This window comes from Telmatherina bonti (genome assembly GCF_933228915.1).
Source record: "Telmatherina bonti genome assembly, chromosome: 1".
NCBI lineage: Eukaryota > Metazoa > Chordata > Actinopteri > Atheriniformes > Telmatherinidae > Telmatherina > Telmatherina bonti.
Window position 1 is genome coordinate 24,010,447 of NC_136619.1, and position 12,477 is coordinate 24,022,923.

Consider the following 12,477-nt stretch of genomic DNA (forward strand, 5'->3'; position numbering starts at 1 on the left):
AAAAACAAAACATATTTATTTTAACTGCAGGTCACATTTTTCCAGACTGCTGGCTGAAATCCAATCTTGAAACCTTTCAAAGTTTGAAGTTAGGATTGGCATTAAGCATGTGTGGAAAAAGGACACTCTGCTAAGCTCTTTTCAAAAATAGGGGTCTGACGTCTCTAAGAAAGTAAATAATGTTAATCTATATAAAGTTTTTCACAGAAAAAAAAACACAAAATGTTTGACAGTAATAAAAGACCAAAAAGATAGAAACATTGAAAACACAGACAAAGTTATCAGACAATAAAATATTAACAGCAAAAAGACATTTACTCCAGTATAACCCGTCTAGCCACAGGCAACTGTGAATAAGTGTTTCTTGAGCTTCAACTTAAAACCTTCACAATGTCCGCAAATTTAATGCCCAGGTGGGGAAAGCGCCCCAGAGTTCATGAGCAGTGAAGGCAAAAGCTCTGTCCTCACAAGTCTTCCAATGGGTGCGAGGGACGGCGAGCAGGTTTAAGTTCAAAGGCCTAAATGATCATATTGTGGTATGTATGCAAATGAAGATCAGTGAGATGAGTAGGTGCTTGTCTATGCAGGGTATGTGATAATGAATATTTTGAATTAAATATCCAATAAGTATAGTTTTATTCCCGAAGGAATCTAAAGGAGCTATAGCTTAACTTAACCAAGAAAATGAAAATGAAGACCCACCTGTAATGCAGTGACACCATTTTATAAGGTATATGCATGTTAAAAAGTCACCTTTACAATAAGAAAATGCTTGAGTTTGTACATTTATGCCAGTTGGTTTACTATAAAATAATACCTCATAGTTAAACGTGTTATAAAAAAAAAGTTAGAAATGTTTAGTGTGAATATAGGAAATAACAGGTCCGATTCATGTTTTCCATTCATATGTTTATATAATATGTCCACACCTGGTTGCTGATTAACTGGTGTGGGGAGGCATGTGAGGCTATGAGAGTAATACAGATAAGAACAACAGAGCTCAAATTTCTTTATATACTTCAGCCAATGTGTCAGTCATGGAGCTTGTACTTAGAAATTTAGACATCTTTAGCCACTAAAGTTATTTAAAAATGTAAATAAATATGAAGAGTCATACTCAAGACTCATATTTCTATATTCTATAAAGATTTCTATTGTTAAATTGTTCCCATCACAGTCTTTTGTATCCACAAACACCCATAAGGTGCATTTTCATCAACATATTTCAGTTAGTAAAAGTGTATTTGCATTTACTCCTTTTTGATGGCCAGATTAGATATAAATGATAAAAAGGGACACTAAAGCAAAAGTAAAATAAGAAACCACAGCTTTAGCATGCAGTACAAAAATGCTCTAAAAGAAAACAGAGCAAGTAGAAAAGCTAAAGTGCAAAATGAAAAAGAAAGGTGTGTAGTAATAAACACGAGTGTTAAACTGATGCATAATCAATGCTTCCTTTCAGGAGTCACCAGTGGTATAATGACACATCTGAAGGTACAAAAATAAAAAAACAAATTTAGATCTGTTAAAGGGACTGTCTAATTACTGAAGGAGACCTTCGTTCTTGACAACCTGCTAAATGCAGGGGGAGGCTGACACATGATATTTAACAAACACAGCTTGGTAGGGGGACCCAGAAGGAAAGTAACACACCACCCGTTTACTGGGAAAGGCTTACACTCTACACACACCATGTCCGCAGATGGCTGGCATGACTGAGCGCTGCTCTAGTATCATGCAGTTAAATTTGAATCCTCAGGACTGGGCAATGCTACAGACCACCAGACTATCTGGAGTCAGGGGGAATATTTCAGAGGCACTTTATTTATATCAGCAAGGGGCAATGCTTTTCTCACCGCTAAAATTAGCCACAGTAAATACTTAGGCCGATCACTCATGGCGTTAATAGAATAATAAAAATGCAGAACTATTTAAAGTTAAGTTTGCACACAAATGAACAATGAGAATCACTGGATAAAAGAAAACCTGTTTTTCTAATTTATGCATTTCTTGGAAAATAAGATTCACATGGATTTACTGTAATGTAATCGAACCCCTCTGAATGTTTGTCCACATAGGGCTTGTTAATTGCATGTCTTAGCTGTACAGATCTTCTCAGTTACTGGCAGTCGCCGTCTTGTAAGAGGGCTAATTGCTAAACCTGCGTAAACAGAGTTTTATTGACTTGAGTGGCAACAGTTGTGCAGAAGAGCTGTAGTATTGTAACAGTAAAGAGTTAGTGTTCATCTCAAATATACTTAAAATTTGACTAAATATGACAATAACTTAATATAATTTGTTATTCATACTATAAATAAAATTAACATTAGGGCTTTTTTTCCCCAAAATTGATGTTAGGTCGATGTCCTCAGACCAAAGTAGTAAAGAATCTATCAGCAGTTAAACAACATTGTCAGCAGGTACATAGTGCCCTGCTATGGGGCCACTGTGTGACAAAAATCTTGATAAGTATCTTATTAAGAGTTGTTATATCTTCAAAAGTTTCAGCAATGTCAGCTAATTCCATCAAGCATGAGTTAAAATGGACACTCACCTTGGCATTTAGACCTGGACTCTTTGGTGGATTGTACCCTTTGCGACTGGTGTTAACATCAGTAATAGCGCCGGGCAATTTTGCTGGGCAGCAAGGGGACAAATGAATGTGTACATGTGGAGAGCAAGGGCTGCTGAGCTTTGGGTTCGAAACGTGACATGAAATTCCAGTGTTAGGGTAGGGCACCTCAAGGGAAAAGCTCCTTTGTATGGTGCGATGACAATGGTTTTCCTCAGGCCTGTCATGGCCTTTTCCTGATAAACAGAGCTTATTGTTTTTCTCCAATGGCTTAGCTGAGGAAAACAAACAAGCAGAGGTGCTGCGATACAGTTTTTTGTAGGCGTCATGTTCACTGTGAGGCTGTTCGTCTGGGTAATAAGCCTCAGGATATTGCACATTCATTGCAGCCTTGGTTGTAGCTCCCTTTGCCGATGTCATTGGTCTCTGATGGGCAAAGCGCAGCAGCACACTGCTTGAGTGATGATTACATCTGTCTGGAACTGAAGACAGTTCCATTACCGTACTCCTGTCTTCCATTTTACATTTTGGTTCATCCTGTAAAGGAATATTGAAGTGCACCATATGTTTCGTGTCCCTAAACTCAGCTGAAGAGCTTCCTCTTGGCTGACGATGGCCACTTACTACCGTGGTGGTGGACCCTTTGCCAGTCACTCTCTCATCATCTTGTGGAAAATCACAGGAGGATGTCTGAAAAGTCGAATGATTAGACCCCCTTACTGAAGGGAGAGTGGGCAGAGCCACAGGACTTACTGGGGAAGCTGGCGGGGTGCTGCAGGGGCTCTTTGGAAAGATGACCAAGGAGGAGCACCGTCGCAGAGGGACCTTGGACTTGTAGCAGAGCAGACTCCTCTCCTGGTTGGTGCTGTGCTTCTCTGTAGCCTCTGGTTCAAAGATGCTGTTGCTGCTACAGTACCCGGCATCACTGGCCATGCTGCTGTTGCATGAGCCTCCGTCCGAGCAAGTACCTGCTCCACTTTCACTAACTCCTGGGTCTCCATTCTCTATACTGCCATCCAGCTCTCCAGTGAGCTTTCCACATGGCTGCAGTGAGATTTGCAGAATGCTCTTCTTGTTACACCCTCCAGTGTTAACCCTAGGTATAAATACTGAAGAGTACTGACTGCTGGCAAAGTCTGGTGACAGAGGAGTCACCTTCAAGTGGACAGAACTCTGCGCCAGACTCTCTGCGGGGCTATGAGCTGACACATTGACTCCATTCGCTTCACCGTGCCTGCTGAGGCTTTCTGACAGGGGGTCCGTGTTGCTTCTCCTTGACGCAAAATGCAAGCGGAGCCGTCGTGCCATTTGCTTAACTCTCTAATCCCTGCAGTGCCGCTGAGAGCAGCATGATCAAACTTGCTGGTAAGGAAAAAAAAAAAAAAAAAAAAAAGAGAGCAAAGCAACTGTGCCACACTTCGCTCTGTGATCACAATCATTAGTGGCTGTACACTGCCAAAACAGTTCTGGTGGCAACCTACATTCCTCTTCAGGGTGATCTCAGCTTTAAGTCAGAGGAGGCCAGTGGTTTTGTTTGGAGACATGACCCAAACATGCGACCTTTGAAATTAGAGCAATCTCCTGAGTGAGCTCCTTGAGGGAGCTTAGACCCTCGATAGAAAATTAAATAACTGACACTTCGACAAAGCTTCTGCTGCTGACCTGCTGTGTCCTCAGTGCAACTTGACTGTACCTCCAGAATGCACACAGATTAATATCACCTTCTGTCTTCTGCAGCCAGCTCGCTGTCGTTTACTTCTCTGGAAGAAAACTACATGGCAGTCCTCCATGATGCATCCTAGACCGAAGCTCAGCCACACTGTTTAACTGTTACATCTGCTTTGGGTCACTCACTCAGGACTCTCCTTCCTGCTGCTGCTATGCTTCTAATGTTTCTGCTGCTCTGTGCCCCCACAAATATTTTTACCCACTGCTATTGAATTACAGGAAATCAAAGAGAGTGATTTTCAACATAATTCTACATCAAACTAAGGCCTGTCTTACTGAAAAGCATGCTGCATAAAAATACCCCGGTCTGTGAAAATATGGTAGAAATCCTAAAATAAATCCACAAAAGTTATTAAGCTTGTTTCACGCAAAAATAAAACTAAAGTCGTAAAATATTGAAGAATGTCAACGCAGTTTAACACCTCCTGCAGGGAGTAAGCAAGCTGTTGCACACCATTTACTTGACTAAGAAAACACAAGGAGGATAAAAAAGACCTGTGATCATCACTGTGATATTGCAGTGAAATGACACCAGTTATATGATACCTCATGTAACAGTCAGAGTTGGTCTGATTTCTTCTCTGTGGCTGTTGACAGTCCAATTTATTAATGCCAGACTATTGTGAACCCAGCTGACCTATTTCAAGGCATTACTCTGTTTCCAAATCAGTTTCAAGGTAATGTTTAATAGCACAAGGCACAGCCAAGATAAAGTCATGACTCACTACAGAACACACGCTGTAAATGAACTCATCACCATCCATCCATCCATCCATCTTCTGCCGCTTATCCGGGGTCGGGTCGCGGGGGCAGCAGCCTAAGCAGGGAAGCCCAGACTTCCCTCTCCCCAGCCACATTTGCCAACTCTGCGGGGGGGGATCCCGAGGCGTTCCCAGGCCAGCCGAGAGATGTAATCCCTCCAGCGTGTCCTGGGTCTTCCCCGGGGTCTCCTCCCCGAGGGACGTGCCTGGAACACCTCACCAGGGAGGCGTCCAGGAGGCATCCTGACCAGATGCCCGAGCCACCTCAACTGGTTCCTCTCAATGCGAAGGAGCAGCGGCTCTACTCTGAGCCCCTCCCGGATGACTGAGCTCCTCACCCTATCTCTAAGGTAGAGCCCGGCCACCCTGCGGAGGTAACTCATTTCAGCCGCCTGTATACGAGATCTCGTTCTTTCGGTCACGACCCACAGCTCATGACCATAGGTGAGGGTAGGAACGTAGATCGACTGATAAATCGAGAGCTTCGCCTTCTGGCTCAGCTCCTTCTTCACCACGACAGACCGGCGCAGAGCCCGCATTACTGCAGACGCCGCACCGATCCGTCTGTCGATCTCACGCTCCATCCTTCCCTCACTCGTGAACAAGACCCCGAGATATTTAAACTCCTCCACTTGAGGCAGGACCTGACTCCCGACCCGGAGAGGGCAATCCACCCTATTCCGGCTGAGGACCATGGTCTCAGATTTTGAGGTGCTGATTCCCATCCCAGCCGCTTCACACTCGGCCGCGAATCGCTCAAGCGAGAGCTGGAGATCACGACCAGATGAAGCCAACAGGACCACGTCATCCACAAAAAGCAGGGACCCAATCCTGAGGCCACCAAGTCAGATCCCCTCAACCCCTCGGCTGCGCCTAGAAATTCTGTCCATATAAGTTATGAACAGAATCGGTGATAAAGGGCAGCCTTGGCGGAGTCCAACCCTCACCGGAAACGAATCCGACTTACTACCGGCAATGCGGACCAAGCTCTGACACCTGTCGTACAGGGACCGGACAGCTCGTACAAGGGGGTCCGGTACCCCATACTCCCGGAGTACCCCCCACAGGAGCCCCCGGGGGACACGGTCGAATGCCTTCTCCAGGTCCACAAAGCACATGTAGACTGGTTGGGCAAACTCCCATGCCCCCTCCAGGACCCCAGAGAGGGTATAGAGCTGGTCCACTGTTCCGCGACCAGGACGAAAACCACACTGCTCCTCCTCAATCCGGGATTCGACTATCTGGCGGACCCTCCTCTCCAGGACCCCTGAATAGACCTTACCAGGGAGGCTGAGGAGTGTGATTCCCCTGTAATTGGAACACACCCTCCGGTCCCCCTTCTTAAACAGGGGGACCTCCACCCCAGTCTGCCAATCCAGCGGTACCGCCCCCGATGTCCACGCGATGCTGCAGAGGCGTGTCAGCAAGGACAGCCCCATAGCATCCAGAGCCTTAAGGAACTCCGGGCGGATCTCATCCACCCCCGGGGCCTTGCCGCCAAGGAGCTTTTTGACCACCTCAGCGACTTCAGCCCCAGAGATAGGAGAGTCCACCCCTGAGTCCACCAGCTCTGCTCCTCTCATGGGAAGACGTGTTGGTAGGATTGAGGAGGTCTTCGAAGTATTCCCTCCACCGACCCACAACGTCCCGAGTTGAGGTCAGCAGCTCCCCACCTCCACTGTACACAGTATTGACGGAGCACTGCTTCCCCCCCCTGAGCCGCCGGATGGTGGACCAGAATCTCCTCGAAGCCGTCCGGAAGTCTTTCTCCATGGCCTCGCCGAACTCCTCCCATGCCCGAGTTTTTGCCTCGGCAACGGCCGAAGCCGCATGCCGCTTAGCCCGTCGGTACCCATCAGCTGCCTCCAGAGTCCCACAGGCCAAGAAGGCCCGATAGGACTCCTTCTTCAGCTTGACGGCATCCCTCACTGCTGGTGTCCACCAACGAGTCCTGGGATTACCGCCACGACAGGCACCAACGACCTTGCAGCCACAGCTCCGGCTGGCCGCCTCAGCAATAGAGGCACGGAACACAGCCCATTCGGACTCAATGTCCCCCGCCTCACCCGGGACATGTTCGAAGCTCTGCTGAAGGTGGGAGTTGAAGCTCGCTCTGACAGGGGACTCAGCCAGACGTTCCCAGCAGACCCTCACAACACGTTTGGGCCTGCCAGCTCTGACCGGCTTCCTCCCCCACCATCTGAGCCAACTCACCACCAGGTGGTGATCAGTTGACAGCTCCGCCCCCCTCTTCACCCGAGTGTCCAAGGCATGTGGCCGCAGGTCCGACGATACGACTACAAAGTCGATCATTGAACTGCGGCCCAGGGAATCCTGATGCCAGGTGTACATATGGACACTCTTATGCTGGAACATGGTGTTCGTTATAGACAATCCATGATGAGCACAGAAGTCCAATAACAAAACACCATTTGGGTTCAGAGGGGGGGGACCATGCCTCCCAATCACTCCCCTCCAGGTCTCACTGTCATTGCCCACGTGAGCATTGAAGTCCCCCAGCAGAACAATGGAGTCCCCAGAAGGAGCACCCTCCAGCACTCCCTCCAAGGACCCCAGAAAGGGTGGGTACTCTGAACTGCTGTTCGGTGCATAAGCACAGACAACAGTCAGGACCCGTCCCCCCACCCGGAGGCGGAGGGAAACTACCCCTTCATCCACCGGGGTAAACCCCAACGTGCAGGCACCAAGCTGGGGGCTGATGAGAATGCCCACACCTGCTCGGCGCCTCTCACCATGAGCAACTCCAGAGTGGAAGAAGGTCCAGCCCCTCTCGAGGGTACTGGTTCCAGAGCCCAAGCCATGCGTCGAGGTGAGTCCAACTATATCTAGTCGGAACTGCTCAACCTCGCGCACAAGCTCAGGCTCCTTCCCCACCAGAGAGGTGACGTTCCACGTCCCTAGAGCCAGCTTCTGCAGCCGGGGATCGGACCGCCAGGGTCCCCGCCCCTTGCTGCCGCCCAGCTCACATTGCACCCGACCCCTACGGCTCCTCCCGCAGATGGTGAGCCCACGGGAGGTTGAACTCATCACCTATTTTTTAAACTAAATCATGTGATTGGTTATTTAGAACTCATCTGAACAATACTGTTTACAGTGACAATAGCAAAGTTAATGCATCGGCCAAAAGATAAGATCAATGACTCACACTGCACATTTATATACACAAAGTCACACAATATGCTATATCAATAATCTAACAAAGTCGTCAGTTATTCACACGCGTTTGCTGTAAATGCAAACTAAACCAATCTTAGAGAAAAATCCACTTGCTGTTAAGCACAATCCCACTATATGCTGTTGCAATGGAGGAAAATTATTTTAGCAATGTTTAGCAGAAACTAAACGAGTCAATGTTCAAGCACATTGTCACATAACAGATTAATAAAAGGTAAAAACTCTACAAACATGGTAATTGCAAAAAATCTACTGTGGTGAGGCTCTAGTTCACAGTTTTATCTTAAACAAGTGCACAAAGATGATCAGAAATCAAAGCAATTACTGACACTTGCATCATAATGAGAAAAAATACTGAGAAAAAGCTTAAAAGTCACTAGTCAGATCTCTGTTATAAAATTTTGTTTTTAAATAATCTGTTACTGCTTACTATGACATTTACAAGTACATGTGTGGAACTAATGTGTTCTGCCAAAGAAGCAAGACCAGAACAAAAATCTGGGTAAAAATACAATCGGTTTTTACAGAACATGCATTTTTTCACCAAATGTCAGACACAAAAACACATTAAAAACACTCTTCTTTCAGAATTTGTTGTCGCAGTCATCTGTCAGGAGGCCCTTCGCCATTTTAGCTTTTTCAGAGTTTTTAATTGTGTGAATTTATGGTAATGAATTCTAGAGGGGGTAACCATGGTAACTTCTGAATAGTGTTGATGGCATGTACCTACCCGCTATTCATGCATGCTGGTTCTGTCTTACTTCTGGAAGTAAGACAGAACCTTTTACACAGACATTCTCATGAAACCATGTAATCTTTAATAATTGTTTCAATCAGTGTTTGATTTTTAATAAGTTATCCCCTGCTGACTGATGTGTGACAGCGTCTGAAGTTATTTGGAAGACAACCTAGAACCAAAGAAGGTCTGTGTTGTCATGAGATCAGATTAGACAATGGAGCCTCTGGTAATGAAGCCAGGAACTCTCTAGAGGCTTCTGCTTTGCACAAACAAATGTGCATATTCTTTTAGCATTATTAAAATTACCCATCTGAGAAATGAACATTTAACTGCAAAACACCAGCCATGTATCATGTTTTCTGAAGCTTTCATTACAGTACACAACTTAATTTATATTTGTCTTGTTCTTGTAAAACATACACTACACATTCAGGAACCTTTGTGCCAATCTGCTAATCAATCCTTCACATTTTCCTGATAAAAGTGAAAACGGGTTTTGTGGTACGAAAGGTAAACTAATTGGTTATATTCCTGTATGGCACATGAATATTATTAGCAGGCAAAACAACAAAGTTGATCAAAGCTATGTCATTATTCCACTACCTGACAATAAAATAAATAAAAATGGGTTATGAAATTATTGTCAAAAACAGACCCAGCTTCACTTTGCAGCTGGGTCTGTTTCTGAATTCTTAGTCCATTCTCGGCCTTTCAGATCAGCAGCAGTGACTAACTTTAACAAAAACATACTTGCAACACCGACACACCCTCTGAAGTGCCATAAAAATCTACCTGGAGCACAACAAGGCAGACCTGACTCAGTCACACCTAATTTTATCTCATCATGTGACTCCAAACCTGTGACGTACAGACACATTCTACAGGCACTCTGCTGATATAATAAATCAAATAGAAAAAATGATAGAAAAACAGATTCATTTATGTGATTGTGCCCTGGTTAAACATGTATGTTATGTTATGAAATAATGATAGAATGTGTTAATGCCAAATCTTGTGCAATGAATGTTGCGAAAGACAAAGAAACAAAGCACAAGCGAACACAGCTATGAAAAAATAATCAGCTCAAAGGGAGTGGAGAGAAACAATCACAAGATTTTGTTTTAGTAATGTTTGCTTTGAGTAAAACTGTATCACACGTCACACATACTGTGTGCATAAATTGCCAGGATTTCAAAGAATAATGTTTTCAGCTGGCTATGCACTGACTTGCTCTTCTAGGAATCCAATTTGTTCCTTCTTGGTAATTACTGAACACAATTTACCAGTAGAACAGGTTAATGAAAACAGATGGGACTACAAATTCAGCAAAGTACAAAAACATGCTTAAACTTGTCAAAACTGCTGTCTTCGCTTAAAATCTTACATATATAAAATGTATGCATTCAAAAGTGATAACTGATAAGATAAAGATAAAATATAAAAATAAGACACAATCTATCAACATATTTTCATCTTTACTCAAGTTAAGACATCCGGTAGCCAGATTAGCCTGTATTTACAGCTGTGACTAATAAGGTATCTTTGGTTTCCAATAATATTAGACTTATCATGGTAAAATAAGGGCCCTGCTTCTTTGACAGTCAAACAAACCAAAGTCAACCTTGCACTGACTGGAGGATACCTGCATGCACTGAAATATGACACATTCCCTTGTTTGGATATCATGGTGTCTTGTGATATACAAAATCCTACAAAATCCAAAACCTGGAAAAATTGTGTTATACCAAAATATTTAGTAGCTTGTTTGTTTCACATTTCTCTTTACAGCACCAGTTTGTTTGTTCAAATGTCCAAGTTATTTCATAATTTAATGACCTGCAGGGGGGGCTGCACGGTGGCGCAGTGGTTAGCACTGTGGCCTCACAGCAAGAAGGTTGCTGGTTCAATCCTTGGCTGGTTTGGTCAGTGGCCTTTCTGTGTGGAGTTTGCATGTTCTCCCCATGTATGCGTGGGTTCTCTCCAGGTACTCCGGCTTCCTCCCACCATCCAAAGACATGCATGATAGGTTAATTGGTCACTCTAAATTGCCCCTAGGAGTGAGTGTGAGCGTGAGTGTGGTTGTTCATCTCTCTGTGTGGCCCTGCGATGGACTGGCAAGCTGTCCAGGGTGTACCCTGCCTGTTGCCCAAAGCCAGCTGGGATAGGCTCCAGCTTCCCCACAATAAGCGGTTCAGAAAATGAATGAATGAATGAATGACCTGCAGGCTTAGTCCCACACACTAAATGTGTCTTTCTGCACCAAGAAAGCAACTGACTTCAAATACTCTAACTCATTATTATAACCCATTAGATATTTAAAACAAATGTGCATATCGATCAGAAAGGAACTGTAACTGTTGCTGCCATCTGTCATGCTCCAAGCAACAGTTGTAGGAAGAAATGGTGCCTAAGTCTGTACTACAAGTAATCTGCAATCTGGCAGATTGTTAAAATTTACATGGAAATGTTCACATCAGGAAATGAACTTGATGTGACAGTAAATCAGAACAACAAAACTAATTATATTTAAAGATAAGACAAATGTTGTGCAGATTAGGCAAATTCCATCTGGACAGAGCCTAAAATAAGGAGTATCTTCCAGTCTATTTGTCAAAAATGATGTTCATGTTAGTGTTCATGTTAGATAAGTGATATTATACCAAAACAGATGGAGCAGCAAAATGAAAAATACAGACAGCTGTTCTTATCCTACTGTAGATTCCTTTTTTTCATTTAGCTCTTTAGAAAACAGACACTATTTTACAACAGAGTATTTTTCCCTTCCCGTTCCTTTAAATATAAATGCATACCTGATGGCTTGTTGCATAAAACTACATTTGACCCAACTCAGTTGATAGGACGTGTGTCTTTTTCCTTTTTCTTTTAAAGGTTGTAAAAATAAAGACTATGGCTGTGCTTTAGTTAATCATTTCCTCCTCGTCCTCCCTTGTCTCACATAACAAACAATGAAGATGCTTCCTTTGGCTAAACACTTGTCTTTTGAAGCTCTTTGGCTTCATATCCCTTTTCAATAAGTAGAATCTGCTAAAAGCATCCATTTATTTTTGAGATGTGTTGCTCACTTAGAGTTGACTAAAAGATACACAAGATAGTTGTCCACACTTCCATATACTTTCATTCTACACCTATGTGTTTATTAACCTAAATATTTAGTTAATAAACAGAGCAACAACATGTGATGATTAAATCAATTAAACACAAGTTCAAAACGTGTTTTCCAATCGATTGAAAGGTTGAACAAATCTCATCAGCTTACCAGCCGGTTCTCATCAAAGACCTCGAACAACAACCGATGCATCCTGGGATTCACCTGGAACACGCAGTTGGATCAGATGTAAGTATTATTTTTTTAAATAAAAAGACCAATCCTGATCATGACCCATCCATGTAAGCAACAGGAGGTAAAGAAATGCATCTTGGAGTATGGTTATGTTTTACTTTAAATACAACTTACTCTGAAA

The 12,477-nt window shown here is 43.9% G+C and overlaps 1 protein-coding gene across 2 annotated transcripts in view; it reads right to left on the reverse strand.

The window, feature by feature from the left end:
- nedd4a (NEDD4 E3 ubiquitin protein ligase a) overlaps window positions 1–12,477 on the reverse strand; it is a gene marked incomplete at its 5' end in the record, with an annotated part of 31,725 nt that extends 19,248 nt beyond the window's left edge. Inside the window, 2 exons of one of the 2 annotated variants that reach the window (XM_079245798.1) lie at window positions 12,273–12,326; window positions 12,471–12,477. In XM_079245798.1, coding sequence (XP_079101924.1) covers window positions 12,273–12,314 — 42 coding nt within the window. Of the gene's footprint in view, window positions 1–2,554; window positions 3,881–12,272; window positions 12,327–12,470 lie in introns of those variants that run through there. The other variant, XM_079245797.1, reaches the window with a different exon arrangement.